The sequence below is a fragment of the Microcaecilia unicolor genome, chromosome 3 (genome assembly GCF_901765095.1).
Source record: "Microcaecilia unicolor chromosome 3, aMicUni1.1, whole genome shotgun sequence".
NCBI classification, from domain to species: Eukaryota; Metazoa; Chordata; class Amphibia; order Gymnophiona; family Siphonopidae; genus Microcaecilia; species Microcaecilia unicolor.
This window is the reverse complement of record NC_044033.1, coordinates 158259965-158282054: the sequence shown is the minus strand read 5'-3', so window position 1 is coordinate 158282054 and position 22090 is coordinate 158259965. Positions and strand designations below refer to the sequence as shown.

The window sequence follows — 22090 nt, the reverse complement described above, 5'->3', positions numbered from 1 at the left end:
TCTTCCCACACCAAAAACATATATAGCACTTGTTGTATTCTTTCAAACAAGTTCAGCAGAGCCTGCCTGCCTCAGTGAGCACTGCTACGTGAAGAGGGGAGGGCAGGGGAGAGAGGAGAATCACAACTGCCTCTCAGACTTCAGTACTTTAGGGACCTCCCTGCCCAAGGGTTTTCAGCCTGCAACTGCCTCTCAGACTTCAGTACTTTAGGGTCCTCCCTGCCCAAGGATTTTCAGCCTGCAAATACTTCTCAGACTTCAGTACTTTAGGGATCTCCCTGCCCAAGGGTTTTCAGCCTGCAACTGCCTCTCTCCTTCCTTGCTGCTCTCTCCTGAACTGAACTGCTGAGACTCCTTCCCACCTGCCTAATCAATCAGACAAGCTGCGTATATGAAAGCAGTAGACAAAGGCCTTTTTTTTTTTTTTTTTTTTTGCAAGCACAAAAGTGCGGGGTTTTTTTTGTGGATAGACAGACCTGTATTGGGGCTCCCTGCCTCCCTGCTGCTGCTTTCAGCTCAGGGCTCTGAGGAATCAGCATCAGGGCTTGGTTCCACCCCCAGATGCTCCTGCTGCTTCCTTCTATTGGCTGGCTGACATCCTGGAATGCCCATCTCCCTGAAGATGGACTGTCATTGGCTGGCTGCTGTCCCAACTCCTCCCTGTAGTTCTTCCCTGATGACATCACTCTAGAGCTGTGAGCTGATTGGATCCAAACTTCCTGGTGTCCACCTCCAGTAGTGAGTGGGAGGGACATCCCAGGCTGACACTGTCCAATTGGTTTAGCTCCTCTCTATTGTCCTTCTAAGCATGGGGGATGCTGTTTCCCCAGCAGAGGCTGTTTGACCGTGTCTTCCTTGCATTTTTGGTAAGTCACCATTACTTTTATGCTTTACATTTACTGCCCCCCCCCCCCCCCCCAAATTTCTTTCCAGTAAAATGTCATTTGAAAAAAGAATCATGGCACGGCTTTCATTCACGCAAAGAAGCTGCGTGGAAGCCGATGTACTTTTTTTTGTGTGCGCCAACTTCCCTGCCTTGTTTCTCCCCTTCTACTTGCAATAATGAAGAACCGGCAGGTCCAGACCTCCCGTTAAATTTTCCACGGTAAAGGTAGGGACTGCTTTTGTGCTTAGGGTCGGAAACGGCAGTGGCATTGCATGCACATTATAATAGTAACTAGCTCATTATAATAGCTTTGCATTCTGTTTTCGTTAGCTGCTACCGTGACAGGAAAATGGAACCCTTTTGTGCATATCTCGGTTTACTACTTGTGCGCTAAACCGGCTAGAACTAGTTTAAAAACCACGTTGCTGGTTTGTTAAGTTTACTGCATCTGGCCCTTAATGTAACATGATTTCTAAGAATAAGATTTGGGTATAATAGACTTTATATCTGTGTAGGTTTTAATTTATGATACCTTTTATTCATTTTCTATATGTATGTTTTATTATTGTATATCAACTTGTTTATTTACTTATGTTAGTTTTTAACATCATTATTATTATGTTTCTGATTCATGTATTTCTATGTATGTTTAACATAGAGCCCTGAGGCAGACGCTTTGCGCCAAAACACGGCCTATGTCAGGTCCACATTGGAAAATTGATTTTTATTGATAAAAATACTAGCACAAATCATGCAGAAATCATGACTAGACTGAAGATGTGCAAAATACAGCAAAAAGCACCAAGAGCCTTCAGAAACGGGACACAGTTCTTTATTGATAATCCCGTTTCTGAAGGCTCTTGGTGCTTTTTGCTGTATTTTGCACATCTTCAGTCTAGTCATGATTTCTGCATGATTTGTGCTAGTATTTTGTAAAGACAGATAGACACATCTACCGTATTTTTCGGACTATAAGACGCACTTTTTTCCCCCAAAATTTGGGAGGAAAATGGGGGGTGCGTCTTATAGTCCGAAGGTAGATTTGGCTGGCTGGCTGGCTGGCTGGCTGGCTGGCCGCCCGCCCTCCGAGTTCGGGATCGCCCTCCCCCCAGCCCTGTCACCACTTCTCCCTACTCACGTCACGCGATCTTCCCTGGTGGTCTAGTGACGTCGGGGCAGGAAAGAGCCCCCTCTTTCCTGCCCAGCGCGCTGCTCTCCATCCTCCTGTATGCAGCCTGACGGTCTCGGCGAGATTCAAAATGGCCACCGAGAATTGAAGTCTCAGCGGCCATTTTGAATCTCACCGAGACCGTCAGGCTGCATACAGGAGGATGGAGAGCAGCACGCTGGGCAGGAAAGAGGGGGCTCTTTCCTGCCCCGACGTCACTAGACCACCAGGGAAGATCGCGTGACGTGAGTAGGGAGAAGTGGTGACAGGGCCGGGGGGAGGGCAATCCCGAACTCGGAGGGAGGGATTCGGACAAGACGCACCGGAGCACCTAGGTTTTAGAGGAGGGAAAAAGGAAAACATTTTTTTCCTATTTCCCTCCTCTAAAACCTAGGTGCGTCTTATGGTCCGGTGCGTCTTATAGTCCGAAAAATACGGTATATATCTTTATAAACTATCCTAAAAATAGGTGCCTTCCTGTCCTATTAATCTATGCACCCTGTTATAAAATTTCCCTTTTCATGGACAAACAGAGACAATTAAGTGCACAGTTCATCAGTGACTCTTACTAAGTAGGAATATCAATGGTAGAGCATGTCTAGAGCCTACCAAAGGCAGTGTGCATTGTTCTTTCCACATGGGACAAAAGACTTGTAATATAAAAATACAATGAACTGCAATGCAGATAGAAATAATGAAACTTATCTTGAAAGTGTCCTCTCATCAGGGTATTTTCTGATCACAGAGACGCCTGGTTCAGTTGGTCCACCGGTTAAAACAGGTTCTTGCCTGTCAATGGATGGACACCGCCATGAAAATGATGAGAGCTGGCATGATGGCTGCCGAGAATGCTACTGCTACAATGGACGGGAGATGTGCGCTCTGATCACCTGCCCCGTACCCAACTGTGCCAACCCTACCATACACCCAGGACAATGCTGTCCGTCATGTCCAGGTAAGTTGTGTTATGTTGCTTATCCATAATACATCAAGACCAGAATATGTCTCTTACTTGCTGTATCACAAAAAGGATATTTATCTCTCTGTAGGAAAGATAGGTGATTGCTGAAGATAGAGGTGATTTGCTCAAAGTGGCTTGCTTGCTCTTTTGCCAAACTGTGAAAAAAAGGATTGTCACTTGGGCACCGCGTTGGGTGAATCTTTCTAAATAAGTGGTTGAAAAGGGATATGGATTGTGGGAGGGGGGGGGGTGCATTCATCAATGCGTACGTGGTTCATTTGGGGGCCTAAAAGATTTTCATTCACACAAATTGCTAGTGTACATGTATGCTTACGAATTAACATGCATATCATCAATTTGTACGCATAAAGGGGCCCTTTTACTAAGACGCAATAGGACTACTGCGGGCCTACTGCTCAGTAAAAGGACACTACTGCGGGATGCACTGAGGCATCCCGTGGTAATTTGGCCATCGGCGCGCTACTCTTGCATTAAAAAATATTTTTTATTTTTTGCTGTGGGTGATGTTTCTGGGGGGGGGGGGTGAAGAGTAGGCGTGCCTACATAAATCGGGTACAATGGGTACATTACTGCGCACTACCCAATTAGTGTGGGAGTAGCACGGGAACCCTTACCACCTCCTAAATAGGTGGCAGTAAGGGCTCCTAGCAATAATGGCCACATGCTAATAGGGAAATTAGCATGTGGCCATTATAAAAAAAAAAAACGAACGTGGCCATTTTACTGCCACACTAAAAGTGGCCACAGCGCAGGGGAAAACCCACCCGCTGATAGCAGCACCAACCACTTTTTAGCGCGGCATAGTAAAATGTGAAAAACCATTTAAAAACATATGAAAATCTCCAAAATGAAGACTAACCAAGCCATTTTATTCTGGCCATGTACAACCCTTATATAGCTCCTCAAAACTATTAGGATTAATATGTAGTTTAAATGTGATTATTGTGGAGGCTTATACATATGCATATACTTTAACTTCCAAAATAAGTGAAAATACTGGGTGGTACCTACAGAACCAGAATTTGTAACACTCCTTGATGTACTACTGAAAAGGGTGAGCTGAGTCAGTTTTTAAAATTCTTTAAAAATTGTAACTCATGCCTTACTCTGTCTTGTCCAATATTGGGCATCAAAACTATATCTGATAAAGAAATATTATGACACTGAATGAGCGTGAACGTTTCTCAGCAGCTCACCATGAACTTCATTCTAGAATCAGTAGAAAGATTCTGCTAATTCCTGTCAGTCAGTGAGTTGAGATTTACTTTTTGTGTGTGTACAGCATAAGTACATAAGTGCATAAGTATTGCCATACAGGGACAGACCAAAGGTCCATCAAGCTCAGTATCCTGTTTCCAACAGTGGCCAATCCAGGTCACAAATACCTGGCAAGATCCCAAAAAAGTACAAAACATTTTATACTGCTTATCCCAGAAATAAGCAGTGGATTTTCCCCAAGTCCAATTTAATAATGGTCTATGGACTTTTCCTTTAGGAAGCTGTCCAAACCTTTTTTTTAACTCTGCTAAGCTAACCACCTTTACCATATTCACTGGTAACAAATTCCAGAGTTTAATTACACATTGAGTGAAGAAACATTTTCTCCAATTCGTTTTAAACTTACTACTTTGTAGCTTCATCGCATGCCCCCTAGTCCTAGTATTTTTGGAAAGCGTAAACAGACGCTTCACATCTACCCGTTCCACTCCACTCATTCTTTCATAGACCTCTATCATATCTCCCCTCAGCCGCCTTTTCTCCAAGCCGAAGAGCCCTAGCCTCTTTAGCCTTTCCTCATAGGGAAGTCATCTCATCCCCTTTATCATTTTTGTCGCCCTTCTCTGTACCTTTTCTAATTCCACTATATCTTTTTTGAGATGCGGCAACCAGAATTGAACACAGTATTTATTCTGTTTGTTTTCTTAGCTGCAGCAGCAGCACACTCACCAGAAGGTTTCAACGCATCATCAACAACGACACCTAGATCCGTTTCTTGGTCAGTGACTCCTAACATGTAACCTTCCATGACGTAGCTATAATTAGGGTTCCTCTTTCCCACATGAATCACTTTGCACTTGCTCACATTAAACGTCATCTGCCATTTAGATGCCCAGTTTCCCAGTCTCGTAAGGTCCTCTTGTAATTTTTCACAATCCTCCTGTGATTTATCGACTTTGAATAACTTTGTGTCATCAGCAAATTTAATTACCTCACTAGTTACTCCCATCTCTAGGTCATTTATAAATATGTTAAAAAGCAGCGGTCCCAGCACAGACCCCTGTGGAATCCCACTAAGTACCCTTATCCATTGAGAATACTGACCATTTAACCCTGCTCTCTGTTTTCTATCTTTTATCCAGCTTTTAATCCACAATAGGACACTATCTTGTATCCCATGACTCTCCAATTTCCTCTGGAGTCTTGCATGAGGTACTTTGTCAAACGCCTTCTGAAAATCCAGATACACAATATCAACCGGCTCACCTTTATCCACATGTTTGTTCAGTGGGTTTCCTGCGAGGACTCCCTCAGGAAAACTTGGGCGCCCCGTTGTATTATGCCCCTCTTTGTCTCAATCCATGCTTTTGAATGTGCTCTGTAATTTTGTTCTTTATAGTAGTCTCTACCATTTTGCCCGGCACCGACGTCAGACTCACCGGTCTATAATTTCTCAGATCTTTGCCACCCTCCAGTTTTCTGGTACCACGTTCGATTTTAAGGATAAATTACATATCACTAACAATAGCTCCACAAGTTCATTTTTTAGTTCTATCAATACTCTGGGATGAATACTATCCGGTCCAGGAGATTTGCTACTCTTCAATTTGTAAAACTGCCTCCAGGTTTATAGAGAATTCATTCAGTTTCTCAGACTCGTTGACTTCGAATACCATTTCTGGCACCGGTATCTCTCCCAAATCTTCCTCGGTAAAGACCAAAGCAAATAATTCATTTAATCTCTCCACTTTAGCTTTATCATCCCTCATCGCCCCTTTTACCCCTCGATAATCTAGCAGTCCAACTGATTCTTTTGCCGGCTTCCTGCTTTTAATATACCTAAAAAAAATTTTTACTATGTGTTTTTGCCTCCAACACAATCTTTTTTTCAAAGTCCCTCTTAGCTTTCCTTATCAGCGCTTTGCATTTGACTTGACATTCCTTATGCTGTTTCTTATTATTTTCAGTCAGATCCTTCTTCCATTTTCTGAAGGGTTTTCTTTTAGCTCTAATAGTTTCTTTCACCTCACTTTTTAACCATGCCGGCTGTCATTTGGTCTTCCGTCTTCCTTTTTTAATACGCAGAATATATTTGGCCTGGGCTTTCAGCGCCTGATGTAAATTTTTGACCCTCGCAGCCACTCCTCTAAGTTTTTTTTCCCACCGTTCTTCTCATTTTATCATAGTCTCCTTTTTTAAAGTTAAACGCTAACTTATTTGATTTCCTATGTATACTTACTTCAAAGCTAATATCAAATCCAATCATATTATGATCACTGTTATCAAGTGGCACCAGCATCATTACCTCCCGCACCAGATCATGTGCTCCACTAAGGACTAGGTCTAGAAGTTTTCCTTCTCTTGTCGTTGTCTCCTGTACCTACAGCTCCATAAAGCAGTCCTTGATTTCATCAAGGAATTGTACCTCCCTAACATGCCCTGATGTGACATTTGACCAGTCAATATTGGGGTAATTGAAAACACCCATTATTATTGTGTTGCCCAGTTTGTTTGCGTCCCTAATTTCTGCATCCGTCTGTACATCCTGGCCAGGTGGACGGTAGTACACTCCTATCTCTATCCTTTTCCCCTTTACACATGGAATTTCAATCCATAGTGATTCCAAGATGTGTTTTGTTTCCTGCAAAATTTTTAATCTATTTGATTCAAGGCTTTCTATAACATACAATGCTACCCCTCCACCAATTCGATCCACCCTATCACTACGATATAATTTGTACCCTGGTATGACAGTGTCCCACTGGTTATCCTCCTTCCATCAAGTCTCAGAGATGTCTATTATATCTAGTTTTTCATTTAGTGCAATATATTCTAACTCTCCCATCTTATTTCTTAGGCACCTGGCATTCACATATAGACATTTCAAACTATGTTTGTTGTTCCTATTTACATCATGTTCAGTACTTGACAGTATTAATTTGCGATCTTTTGTCTGATTTTTATTTTTATTTAAGGACACCTGATCTCTTTTGCAACCTCACTATCAGGATACCCTATCTTCCCTGTTTTGGTAATATCTTTGAAAGATACCTTATCCCGAACCATGTGCTTTTGAGCGACTGTCGGTCTTCCCCCAGTTTCCAGTTTAAAAGCTGCTCTATCTCCTTCTTAATTGCCGATGCCAGCAGCCTGGTCCCACCCTGGTTAAGCCCATCCTTTCAGGATAGGCTCTCCCTCCCCAGAATGTTGCCCAGTTCCTAACAAATCTAAAACCCTCCTCCCTGCACTATCGTCTCATCCACACATTGAGATTCCGGAGCTCTGCCTGTCTCTTGGGCCCTGCATGCGGAATGGGTAGCACTTCAGAAAGTGCTACCGTAGAGGTTCTGGATTTGAGCTTTCTATGTAAGAGCCTAAATTTGGCTTCCAGAACCTCTCTCCTACATTTTCCTATGTCAGTCATTGGTACCCACATATACCAAGACAGCCGGCTCCTCCCCAGCACTATCTAAAATCCTATCTAGGTGACACGTGAGGTCCGCCACCTTCACATCAGGCAGGAAAGTCACTAGGAGATCCTCACATCCACCAGCCAACCAGTTATCTATATGCCTAATGATTGAATCACCAACTACAACAGCTGCCCTAACCCTTCCCTCCTGGAAAGCAGTTGGAGACATATCCTCGGTATGAGAGGATAGTACATCCCCTGGTGGGCAGGTCCTGGCTACAGGAGTACTTCCTACTTCACCAGGGCGATGCTCTCCTTCTAGGAGATCTCCTTCCTCCAAGGTAGCACAGGGGCTACCAGACTGGAGGTGGGACTTCTCTACAACATCCCTGTAGGTCACCTCTATGTACCTCTCTGTCTCCCTCAGCTCCACCAAGTCTGCTGCTTTAGCCTCTAGAGAACGGACACGTTCTCTGTGAGCTAGGAGCTCTTTGCATAGGGCACACACATATAACCGCTCACCAACTGGGAAATAATCATACATGTCACACTCAATCCAAAAGACTGGATAGCACCCCTCTCGCTGCTGGACTGCTGACTCCATCTTAGTATTTTTGTGTTTTTCAATAATTTAAAACTTGCTAAAGTATTAAGAATATTAGCCTAATATAAAAATGTATTTTAGTTTATATGGCATATTGTGTGATTTATTTAATGTTTCCTTCTTAGATGGTAATGAAATGTATTTAAAATTCTGTAAGAGCACTCCTTGCTTGTTATCCTAATTACAGTAACTGACGACTATAAATGGAGAGTTGTCCTAGGGGTGGGTGGGTATTGGGGAGGATGGGTGGGAAGACTAAACTAGATCTTGCAGTGCCTGCTAGAGGCTATCTGTTAATGTTGTGGTATTGTCAGGTTTCACGTAGAACCTCTGGGTTAGTGAGCCCTTGAACCACTGTCGATGAGCGGCAGGCAAATCACCCAAACAGGAGGCAAGGCAGACCACAGACAGACAGGCGCAGGCCGGACTGGAACAGCTAGACTGGAACAGAAGCACTAAGCAGCAGCAGGAGAATAGTTCATGAATCAAGCAGAGTCTTACCGGCAGGCAGCAAAGCAGCAGGGAAACCAGGAACCACACAGAGTCTGTAGGCTGGCGGCAATCAGAAGTAAATCAGGGATCAAGCAGGGACTTGGGCAGGCAGCAGACAGTAGAATAAACCAGGAAACACGCAGAGTCTTGGGCAGGCAGCAGACAGTAGAATAATCCAGTAACACAAGCCGGGTCAAAAACAGGCAAAGCAAGCATTCAGGGCAGGAATCGCAACAGACCAACAAGGACAAGAACAGGACGGAAGACCTCTGTTGCCAAGGCAAAGTCTGAAAGTTCCCAGGTGCATAATAAAGGCCACATACAAGGGAGTTCACCAGGTATGGGTGCTGCTAAGTTCCAAAAATCCCAAGCCAGTCTGGAAAGCTGGAAGATCTGGACCGGACTGACATGACTTCTGGAACATGGGAAACAGCAAACAGACAGTCCATCGCAGCCACCAGATCTGACCACCAGGTGGTGAGATGAATGAGAGCATGAAACAGGGGCACAACCGTGACAGGTATAAAGTTCAAGTTTTAAAACTAAGGGAAAAAGACTATGGAGATTATTTGATAAAATTTGCCTTTTTATATTTTTATTCTGCCAATCACAAACCTACAATTCCTCCTTTAAACCCCAATCTTTAAGTTCCCAAAGCACAAAGCAAAATAGTGTTCACTTACCAGAGAAATGTCCTCTTCTCTCAGAACTTTTCAGACTGTTCTTTCTCCAGTCATGTGACAGATTTTAGGTAACTGATGTAAATACAGGGTCCGATATTCAACTGGCAGTGAACTGCCTTTTGCTGACTGCCACCGGTATTAAATCTTGGTGCTGGGCCATGTCCAGGCCCACGCTGGGTGTCTGGAGCTAAGCTAATACATAGCTTAAGGGCCCGATGCACAAAATTTACCGGGCCAGCACCGTGTGTTTTTGATCAGCTCCAGCTGGTTTAGTGAGCATGGTCTTTAGCGAGTCATGCACAAAGGGGATTAGTGAGCTTTTTTACCGTTCACAGCAGCACACAACAAGAATCATAGGCAAATGAGCTGTTTAGTATTCAAATGTGCATTCCAAGTGGTGCACAGCCGTTTTCCGAGCGATGCATAGAAACAGCCTCTACCTTTTGCATGGAAATTTGTATGGGAGGTCCGGAGCTGTTGTAGTTCTGCCAGTGTTACTTTGGACTGGAGGCTAAGCACTGGGAAGAAGCATGATGGGAAGGATGATGCTGTGTTGTAGCAGGGGCAACCAACGCTGACTGCTCCCATGCCCGCGTACGCGCCCTCTCTCTCTCCCTCCCACCAGAGTACCAAATCAGAAGAGCTGCCGACATGGCTGAGAGGAAGCACAGAGAACTGAAAGAGGTAAACAGGCTGCTGGATGCGGACCACTGGTCCCCCATGTGTTGGCAACTGATATTTTTGAGCACCCAACCCTTTGGCAGAGCATCAACAGGGCGCTGGGCTCCCAACACACTCTGGAGCAGTGCTGGAGCAAGTGGAAGGTGCTAGAAGCAGAAGTTCTTCGGGGTGAGGGAGGATCTGTAGTGGGAGCTACCAGTAGACTCCAGCTCATTCCCCCATCGAGAACATCTGGGCAAAGGCAGGGCAGCTCCTGTTCGGCGAACAACAGGTCCCAGGTGAGAAGCCTGACCCTTCTCCAGTCTCTCATCATGGAAAGCTTGCGACTGTAAAAACTGCCAAGCTTGTCATATTAGCCTTCCTCTCCCCACGGCTTTCATACACACAGCTTGTATGCATGTATGAAAGCCGTTTGTGGTGAAAGTGTTCTGGGCGTGCACATACCAGCCATGCTTACCGATTGACTGCTATGCGCATGCCCTGGCCCAAACTGCATGATAAAAGTCCATACAGCTCATTTGCATCCGATTTTTTTTGAGCATCACTCGCTAGGTGGAAATAGCGAGTGGTTCTTTACGGGGACTTTTGTGCATTGGCTCCTAAGTGTGATATTCGGCACTTTACCGGCTATGGATTACCACATACATATAAGAATGTCTTTTATGCGGTCCTATTTATGCAGCCAAGTGCCAATTCCGCCTCAGGAACGCCTCCAAAATAATCATTTGTCCTTGTGGTGCTAACCAGTTAAATGTCGCTGAAAATTAGTGGTTAGCCTCAAACAGGCGATTTAACTGGCTAGAAGCCGTTTCATGCCAGTTAAATCGCTTTGAATATCGACCCCACATATGTGATTATTGCTATTTCTTTTCATCTGTGGGCCTTGCCATTTGGTCTGCTTCCAAATATTCCCATCCTCCTCTCTCCTAGGTTGGTCATTCACATCCTCACATGCTCTTCTCTGACTATTTCCATTGTTTGACCCTATCCAATTTTTTTATGACGGGCTGTCGCCAGTGCTTCTCCTTTACGTGAGATACACTTTATTATCATAGCTTAAGTGAATCCCTCCAGCACATCACTGCACTCTCTTTTTACCCTGAGACCGCCTTTTTTTTCATCTTGCAATGTTTACTGAACGAGAAGAGCTATAAGATGTCTTCCATTTTCCATCAGAAAACCATAAATGTTTACTTTCAGACAGGCCTATGGTACCAAAATATTTCATATTAGTCCTTTTATTGATTTAATTAATTCTGCTTGTGTTGGCTAAGCATTAAGTTCAGCAAAGCAGAGCACAGATTAAGGGTCTTATTGAAAAGGACTTTTTCTCATTCTGTGGCTATGTGAAAAAAATATCTTTATTGAATAAGGCCTCTGTAGTCATTTTATTCTGCCATAAAATTTGTGATATAAAATAATTGTGGGGATAGTAGGGAGGGGGTTGGAAAAATGTTAAGAACATAAATATGGCCCTGTCAGACTAAATCAAATTTCTGTGTCGATAGCCACAAACTCTCAGCTGAAAAAAAAAATTTCGTTTTACCCTTGTGATACATCATTATGTGTCTCAGGCTGTCCCTGCAGGAACTTTCAGATTAACTTCTGTCTGGTAGCTGCTGGCTGTTACATGAGTTTATTTTTACGAGAAAAGACTATGTTTTCAAAAGCAAGTAATTCAAAGTTTAGAGTCTTTTGTAGACCCTGTGTATTAAACCCTGGCCATTTGTGTCATCGTTATTTTGCGAAGTGCACAGTGTTTTGAAGTTTTTCTTTTTATTAAACAGGCATGCACACAAGGAGGATAATTTTATAAACAATTTTGCTCATAAAGGACTAGATTCTATATATCACGCCTAAAAAAAATTGGCACCGAAATGAAACATACCTAAGCATGTTCTATAAAGTACACCTTAATTTAGGCGTACTTTATAGAATAAGCCTAAATTTCTGCGCAGTTTATAGAATAGGCTGAGCGACCTTCCGCGTGTGACTAAATGTAGTTGCGGGCAGTTACGCCAACTTGGTGTAAATGCCGATGCCTAAATTATGCACGGACTGGGTGTATTCTATAACAGTTCACATGGATTTTAGAAATGCCCACAACTCGCCCATTCCACGCCCATGGCCACTCCCCCTTTTCAGCTATGCATCATGTTATGGAATACACTTAGACAGATCCTGCGTGTAAATTCTAATTAATTCCAATTAGTGTCAATAATTGCTTGTTAAGTGGCAATTATCAGCACTGGTTGTTTTGTTAACTAATTTAGTTGCATGTGCAAATACAGAATACAACTGGATTTGCACGCGCAACTTAGGTCACGCAATATAGAATCCTGGGGAAAGTGCTGATTTACAGTATATGTGGGTAAATGTAGTCAGGCCAGAGCATACGTGTACAGTAAGGGGTAGATTCAGTAAATGGCACCAGAAAAAAAAAATTAACACGTCACTATTCCATAAATGGTGCTCTAAGTTGGGCAACACTAGGCCTTCAAGACTGAGACAACAGGAGTCTTTTATTGAGAGATGACCCGACATGGGCCGTGTTTTGGGTCATCTCTCAATAAAAGACTCCTGTTGTCTCAGTCTTGAAGGCCCAATGTTCCTTTTTTCGTTTGTATGCTTTCTATGTATGCTGTATACCCTCTCTGGTTAGTTTGCTCTTAATTGGGCACCATTTATAGAATAGCCCTTAGCATCGGGATCTGGGCCCAGTTTGGGGCAAGAGTAGGGTTACCATATGGCTCCAGAAAAAGGAGGACGGATTGAGCCAGCCGGGTTTTACTTCCATTGCTTTCAATGGAAGTAATTGAGCCAGCCGGGTTTTACTTCCTTTGCTTTCAATGGAAAGCAATGGAAGTAAAACCCGGCTTGCTCAATCCATCCTCCTTTTTCTGGAGCCATATGGTAACCCTAGGCAAGAGGATTTACACCAACTGAAACCTGATGTAAATCCTCGCGTCTAGATTAGGCGCAGATTTACACCATTCTAGGATATTGCGTGCATCTGTAGTGAATGTCCATGCCCCTTCCTTGGCCATGCCCTTTTTCAATTGCACGCTAAAAAATGTATGTGCACATCTTTATAAAATAGTGCCTTACTAGATGCATGCGTAAATTTGAAGTTTTGCCAATTAGCACCAATAATTAATTTTTAGTGCCTAGTTATTGGTGCTAATTGCATCAATACTCAATTATATTGGGTGCATGCCCTAATTTGTGCACGCTATTTTGAGTGCTGTTTATAGAATTTGGGGGTAAAAAAACAACTCTATAAGAAGGCACTCAAAAATGTGTGCCCCTTTACGTGTGTAACTGCAAAAAAACTTAGGGCCCTGTTTACTAAAGGTGCACTAGTGTTTTTAGCGTGTGCTAAACTTGTAGACACCTATAGGAATATTATGGGCATCTACACGGTTAGCATGCGCTAGAAATGCTAGTGCACCTTTAGTGAGGCGGCACTTAGCATGTACATGTATAAGTGCTGAAAGCATATTCTGCAAGGATGTGCATAAATGACATAGCCCCCAAATTTAAGGGGAGGCATACATATAGTCAGGGCCGTGCCAAGGGTCTGTGGCGCCCCCCTGCAAGGGATCGGATGGCGCCCCCCCCCCCGCAGACAAGCGGTTGGGGTGCGCCCCCCCCCCCCCCCCGTGAAGATGATCGCTGTCCTCTCTCCCCTGCTCTTCCGCTCCCATGTCCCAACTGCCCGCCCTCTTCTCCCCCCAACAAAATCTCTTTTAAATTTACCTCCATTGGGCTGGCAGGGCAGCGAAGGCGCAGCGTCAGTGAAGGAGGCGGCGCTCCCGACGTCTCTATTAGTCTTCCCTTCGCTCAATGTCCCGCCTTCTTCTGACGTCATTTGACGTCAGAAGAAGGCGGGACATTGAGCGAAGGGAAGACTAATAGAGACGTCGGGAGCGCCGCCTCCTTCACTGACGCTGCGCCTTCGCTGCCCTGCCAGCCCGACGGAGGTAAATTTAAAAGAGATTTTGTTGGGGGGAGAAAAGGGCGGGCAGTTGGGACATGGGAGCGGGAGGGCGAGGCAAGCATGGTGCGGCGGGGCGCCCCCCAGAGGACGGCGCCCCCCTGCCACGCTTACCTCACTTACCGCGTTGGTACGGCCCTGCATATAGTCTATTCATGGGTGCGCCTCCCAGTTACACATGAACCTTATACTGTACGTTACACCAGGGGCGTAGCCACGGGTGGGCCTGGATGGGCCAAGGCCCAGCCACTTTCCCTACAGGCCCGCCCATCCACATTCTTCCTCGCTGGCTGCCTTTTCTCCCCAGGCTCCGCTTCGTTGCATCGCTCTGCATTCTTCTTCTCGCCTGTCACACTGCACGCAGCGCTGCCATTCACACAGGCAGCTGCGCTCTCCCCTACCGCGTCTATCCGGCCCTAACAGGAAGTGCATCAGAGGACCAGATGGACGTGGCAAAGGGGAGCGCAGCTGCCTGTGTGAATGGCAGCGCTGCATGCAGCGTGAAAGGCAAGAAGAAGAATGCAGGGAGCGACGATCACGCAGCGAGGCGGAGCCTGGGGAGAAGTGTGCACATCTACATTTTGGGCTCAGCCAAGGTACCGGGCAGGCAGCGGAGCAGAGGGAGAAATCAGTTGTATATTGTGGGAGGAGAGGGGGATAGGGACAAGAGATATGGGGTGGATGGTGAAGGAGAAATGTTGCTTGGAGGGGGAGGGAGAACACAGGGAGAAATGTTGGACACAGAGGTGAAGGGGAGGGAGAGATGGTGCATGAGGGTGGAGGGGAGGAAGGGAGAGAGAGACAAAGGGGTAGAGGGGGGCAAGAAAGGGAGAAATCTTGTATATGGGGGTGGAGGGGAGGGAGAGATGGTGCATGGAGAAGAGAGGGAGAAATGTTGGGCATGACAGTGGATGGGAGGAAGGGAGAGATGCTGTATGGGAGGAGGAGAAAGAGATATTGGACCTGGGGTGCAAGGGAGGCGGAGACAGAGATGGTGGACAGTGGGACAGAGGCAGAAATGTTGGACATGGTGCAGGAAGGAAGAAAATGCTGCATGGGAGGGAGGGAGGGAGGGGGAAGAAGACAGATATTGGATCTGGGGTACAAGGGAGGGGGAAAGAAGGATGTGAACAATGGGAGAGAAGGGGAGATGTAGGACATGGGGTTGGATGAGAGGCAGAGGAGTTTCATGGGAGGGAGGGAGATATTGGATCCAGGAACAAATGAGAATGATGGAGAGATGCCAGACAATGGGAGTGAGGGAAGCGAGAGGGAGAAATGCTGGACCTTGGGGGACAATGGGAGGAGAGAAGAGAAGGGACAGGGAGATGTTGGGCTACGAGAGCAGGGAGGGAAGAAAGAGGGAGTAGATACTGAGCTAGAAGAGTGGATGGAGGAAGATGCTGGGAATGGTGGAACCATGTGGAAGAGGGTGGCAAGGAAATGGATGAGAGGATAGTGATTACAGAGGACAGAAATATAGTAATGGGGAGTAGATTAAAGATGAAAGGGAATGGCTGGAGAAGGAGTGAGTTGGGTAATGGGAGAGGTAGTGGGTGAGAGAAGAAGATGACGATCTGATAGGCTCAGGCGCACCCAAAATTGGTTTTCTGGCTATGCCACTGCGTTACACATGCCCTTGGCTCGTTTAGGTGTGCATTTACACTGGGTCTAGGACTGGTATAATAACTCCACACGCCTAAATGTAAGGTGCACTGATGCCAGATTATGCTAGTATTCTGTAATGGAATCAGGGCACCCAGATGCCATTATAAAATAGAATCTTGCCAAGCGGCATCAGGGCCTCTAAAAGTTGGTACCCACTTATAGAATTGCCCCCTAAGCATGCTCAGGGGTAGAGTTTTGGCAGAATATGGGTGGAGTCACAATATGAATATACTTTATAAAATACATGAAATCGTATGTACTATTACATTTATAGCTGCTCTCAAGCAGGTATTTATTTATTTATTTGTTACATTTGTATCCCACATTTTCCCACCTTTTTGCAGGCTTAATGTGGCTTACATAGTACCGTAAACGGCGTTAGCCGATTCTGGTATGAACAAGGTGATATTGAGATATATGTATGGTAAATACCGTTGGGGGGAACTTAGAGAGGGAGAGGAAGGATTAAGTTATGTCCAGTTACTGTTTTTTGATTACGTTATGTCGCTGGTATCCCTTCCCAGTCAGGATTTCAGGATGATGTCCACACCTTCAATGTAGTTGTTCTAACATAGTACCATAGCAACATAGTAGATGACGGCAGAAAAAGACCTGCACAGTCCGTCCAGTCTGCCCAACAAGATAAACTCATATGTGCTACTTTTTGTGTATACCCTACCTTGATTTGTACCTGTCCTCTTCAGGGCACAGACCGTATAAGTTTGCCCCGCACTATCCCCGCCTCCCAACCACCAGCCCCGCCTCTCACCACCGGCTCTGGCACAGACCGTATAAGTCTGCCCAGCACTATCCCCACCTCCCAACCACCAGTCCTGCCTCCCACCACCGGCTCTGGCACAGACCGTATAAGTCTGCCCAGCACTATCCCCGCCTCCCAACCACCAGTCTCGCCTCCCACCACCGGCTCTGGCACAGATTGTATAAGTCTGCCCAGCACTATCCCCGCCTCCCACCACCGGCTGTGCCACCCAATCTCGGCTAAGCTCCTGAGGATCCATTCCTTCTGAACAGGATTCCTTTATGTTTATCCCACGCATGTTTGAATTCCGTTACCATTTTCTTTTCCACCACCTCCCACGAGAAGGCATTCCAAGCATCCACCACTCTCTCCATGAAAAAATACTTTCTGACATTTTTCTTGAGTCTGCCCCCCTTCAATCTCATTTCATGTCCTCTCGTTCTACCGCCTTCGTTCGCATCTCCGGAAAAGGTTCGTTTGCGGATTAATACCTTTCAAATATTTGAACGTCTGTATCATATCACCCCTGTTTCTCCTTTCCTCCAGAGTATACATGTTTAGGTCAGCAAGTCTCTCCTCATACGTCTTGTAACGCAAATCCCATACCATTCTCGTAGCTTTTCTTTGCACCGCTTCAATTCTTTTTACATCCTTATCAAGATACGGCCTCCAAAACTGAACACAATACTCCAGGTGGGGCCTCACCAACAACTTATACAGGGGCATCAACACCCCCTTTCTTCTGCTGGTCACACCTCTCTCTATACAGCCTAACAACCTTCTAGCTATGGCCACCATCTTGTCACACTGTTTCGTCGCCTTCAAATCCTCAGATACTGTCACCCCAAGATCCCTCTCCCCGTCAGTATCTATCAGACTCTCACCGCCTAATACATACGTCTCCCGTGGATTTCTATTCCCTAAGTGCATCACTTTGCATTTCTTTGCATTGAATTTTAATTGCCAAACCTTAGACCATTCTTCTAGCTTCCTCAGATCCTTTTTCATGTTTTCCACTCCCTCCCGGGTGTCCACTGTTACAGATCTTAGTATCATCCGCAAATAGGCAAACTTTACCTTCTAACCCTTCGGCAATGTCACTCACAAATATATTGAACAGAATCGGCCCCAGCACCGATCCTTGAGGCACTCCACTACTCACCTTTCCCTCCTCCGAGCGAGTTCCATTAACCACCACCCTCTGGCATCTGTCCGTCAACCAGTTCCTAATCCAGTTCACCACTTTGGGTCCTATCTTCAACCCATCCAGTTTATTTAAGAGCCTCCTGTGGGGAACCGTGTCAAAAGCTTTGCTGAAATCTAAGTAGATAGATGATAGCAGATAAAGTCCATCCAGTCTGCCCAACAAGATAAACTCATCACATAAGGTATGATGTGATACTTCATATGTACACTTGATCTTGATGTGCCATTGCCATTTTCAGGGCATAGACATAGAAGTCTGCCCGGCAGGGTCCTTGTTCTGAAACTTCAGAAGTTGTCATCAAAGCCTGTGAAAAGCTCCACTCCAACCCATCCAGATCTATTCAGCCATGATCAGGGCATGGACCGTAGAAGTCTGCCCAGCACTGGCCTTGTTCTCTAACTTCTGAAGCTGAATCTGTGCAGCCACAATCAGGGCACAGACCGTAAAAGTCTACCCAACACTGGCTTTGCTTCCCAATTACCGGTGTTGCCACCTAATCTCCACTAAGCTTCTTTGGAGCCATTCTTTCTAAACAGGATTCCGTTGTGTTTATCCCATGAATTTTTGAATTTCATCACTGTTTTCATCTCCACCACCTCTCACAGAAGGGCATTCCAGGTATCTACCACCCTCTCAGTGAAAAAATACTTCCTGACATTATTCCTGAGTCAGCTCCCTTTCAACCTCAATTCATGTCCTCTAGTTCTACCGCCTTCCTGTCTCTGGAAAAGTTTCTCCCATTCTGGTACTTTGAATTTATTTGCATCATATTGTATTCATTATTGCTTTGACTAATAAATTACCAAATTAGTTTCTACTTCTACAGTCCCCATGCCCCTAAGCTTGCTTACAGCTGAAGGAGATGCAGTCTGCCGATGAGCTTTCAGCCTCTTCCTAGGTTTCAGTACTGGTCCAGGTATTCTAGTATGTGTCTTTATAAATTGGGTACCTTCCTGACCTATTAAGTTAGGCCCCTGTAATAAACAATTACCCTCACATGGGCAAAACATGGCCTTTGTCAGGCACTTTGGGCATTGTTTTGTTTGCTTGTTTTTAATAAATTTTGTTTTACCGTCCATTTGATCTGCTCAGTTTTCATTCCCAGTTTTGCATGCTTTTAATAAATTTTATTTTACCATCCATTTGACCTGCTCAGTTTTCATTACCATCTTGGATCTTGTAGATCATTTGCCCTGGTGTTTTCTCAGTACCAAAAAAACTGGGTGCCAAGCTAATATGCTATAATGGCAGAGTTACACAATTTTAAGCACGACTGGCATGTCTATGGCTGACAGAAATGGTGACACCTAAATGTGGCAGTTGAAAGCATAAATTTAACTATTCCCTAAGGTGCGTACAAGGTTAATTAGAATGCCTACGACATGCCCATTCCCCTCCCACATTAACACTCCCTTTGCGGTTACATGTGAGATAAATTACGCGCTCAGTTTACAGAAGAGGGGCATAAGTGAGTTGTGCACGCAACTGACGATTAGCGCTTGTTAATGCCAGTTATTGATACTTATCTCCAATTAAGTACCAATTTAGCACCAATTAACTAATTATGTTATGCGTATAACTGATCGGGCGCACAATTGCATGCCGCACTTTAGACACCATTTATAGAATTTAGGGTACCATTTATGGAAGTTGGGCAGAGCTAGTAGAGCGTGAGTGCTAACACCTAACTGCACATATAGCAGCAATATTCAGCCATTAGACATATAGCTATGCAGTTTACCTTAGGAATGTACAGTGCATTTTTTTCTAGCGAAAAGGTGCCAGTACTCCAATGCCAGGCCACCCTTCAGGGGCAGGGTGATCATTGAGGGACACACCCAACAATAGCCACCTCTCCTGCAACCCGTCACAGAACCTATGACAAGGCAGAATTGGTGTGTAGGGCTTCAGCTCTTTCATTAAAACTTGGGGACTGTGGGTCAATTTTAGCAGACATGGAAAAGGTGCCGGTACTCAGTACCCCCTCAAAAAAAGCCCTGGGAATATATATACAGCAGTCAGCATGCCGCATATCTGTGTACAGGTGCTGACCGTGCATATTTTTCTAAACACCGCAGCGGCGCTAAAAGAGCTACAGCAATCTCTGAGTTTAAATAATGACTTGAAAGATTGTTTTTATTAATTGTCTGTCTTTAAGTTCTTTTACATTAACATCAGCCTCCATTCCCAGTTCAGTATACAGCATTTTGGTAAAAGCTTAACGCACCAAACTCCATGCAACCAGCCATTCACTTGTTCCATCTTCTGAGATGTCTTTCTAACCTAACTCACACATACTCAGTGGAGTCGTCTTCAAAAGTTCATCACTCATCTAGGTCAGAATGGATGTGTTTGGAGCTCAGTGATAGAATTCAAGCATGTTTGAGAGAGACAGAAAGAAGAGAGAGAGAGAGTGGCATAGAGAGACGAGATCAAGTAGAATGTGTGACGGCAAATAGACAGGTTAAATGGGCCAAATGATCCTCCCCTGTTGACATCCACTGTGCTTCAACCATTGAGAATTCAGATCAACAATCCTAACTCTAGCATTGCCTCAGTAGATGTTCAAAGCTTTTGTCTTGCAAAAGATGTTATCATGATTGCCAAAACACAACTCTTTCTTTTCATTGACACATACTGCTTAAAGTCTGCCACATCAGGTTTTTGTAGACTGTATAGGAAATTACAAATATTGCCAGCATGCAATTTCTTTCCTCCTTCCCCCCTTTTTTTTTAATAAATCTGGGCTGCTGTCCAAAGATGGTAATCAAAGACCAGTCAATTCCCATCTTCATCTGTTGTGGTCTCCTCTAGTGTTGTTTTGCCTTTTGGAAAAGGCAGTATGTTTGGGAGGTATGGGATCTTATCTGAATGATAAATATATATTTGGGAAATTTTATTTTTATGGCATCTCTAGTTATATTTTGTTACTCGGAATGTGTATTCATTATTGCACATTCATTTGTTAATATGCCTTAAAAACGTTAGGGCATACAAAATCAATTTATTGCATTCTAACCTACAGATTAACTCTCATAAAGTCAATTTGTTTGCATTAAAAGTTTTCATTAAAACAAATGTGTGAAATGAACTGAAGTTCAAAAACTGAAAAAGCAGGCCAAATGAACTGATATTTTTCCCTGTGCACATCCCTGTTTCCTACTGATTACTTAATATTTTACCGGTCTATATTCAGCTTGCTGTGGTCAGAGTTTTTTTTTATATGCACTGACCATTGCTGGCTAAATTAGACCCAGATATTCAATGCTAGGCTATGTCCAGGCCGCCAGTACTTATGCAGGTGCCAGCCAATACATAGCCAGGACCTGCATAAGATACTTGGTCCCAGCTGAATATCGCCCGGTCCTATATAAGGAGAAAATTCTATTCCCCCCCCCCCAAAAAAAAAAAAAAATTCCATTACATCCCCTTCCGCCCCCTCTCCCACCTCTGACCCCCCACCCTCCAACATGAAAAACCTATGATGGTGGCCATTTGTCTGCTGGAACCACCAGAGGCAGAAGCAAGTGGTGTTTGTTTCTGCCTGGACAATCCAGTGGACCACCATGGATGTTCAGGTAGGCCTGAGGGGGGCCTGCTGGGACATGGGAGGGGGGCTTCTCTGGGGGGAATGGGCTTTCTCATATTGGGCAGGGGCTAGGAGAGATCTGAACTTGTTTGGGGGGAAGGGAGGGAGGGGAGGCCATCAAATGCGTCAGGCCATGACCTGGAAGTTATGCAGTTGTCGATCAATATTCAGTGCCGGCATTGGCATGGCTAAGCACCCAAATATAGGACAGCATTTTGAGCAGTCCTATCAGGGTACTTAGCTATGCAGGCACTGGGACTGAATATTGCTGGTACCTGCACAACTCAGAGCTCCTCCCTGACTTCACCTCAGACCTCCCTTCTACTGTCCAGATTTCACATGGCCAGTTAGTGACATTGCTCGGTTAAGTGCTGCTGAAAATTGGCACTGGCCCATTGAGTGCGATTTAAGCAGGCAGGAGCTTCTCATGCCACCTTAAATCAACTTGAGGAATCCCCCCCCCCCCCCCCCCCCACTGGAATGGCCCTCCATCCCCTTCAGTCTTGGTAGTCCCTCCTGGGCCTATCTGATATCCATGGTGGCTCTTGCCCCATCACCCCCACTGGACCACAGTGGGTATCAGGTAGGCCCGGGGGGTGGTGTTGGGTGGACGTTCTGGAGGGGGATGGGTGGAAAGTGATTGGGAGGAGGGGAGCTGCATCATGGATGGGGCGCGGGAGAGGGATTGTGTGTGCTACAAAAATAAAAAAACATGCAGGTCCTAACCGATATACAGCTAGCAC

General features: G+C 45.1%; 1 protein-coding gene across 1 annotated transcript in view; it reads left to right on the top strand.

The window, feature by feature from the left end:
• The window catches only part of CRIM1 (cysteine rich transmembrane BMP regulator 1), an 882829-nt gene that overhangs the window by 770013 nt on the left and 90726 nt on the right, over positions 1–22090 (top strand). Inside the window, exon 11 of the mRNA XM_030196525.1 lies at positions 2800–3009. Coding sequence (XP_030052385.1) covers positions 2800–3009 — 210 coding nt within the window. The remainder of the gene's footprint in view (positions 1–2799; positions 3010–22090) is intronic.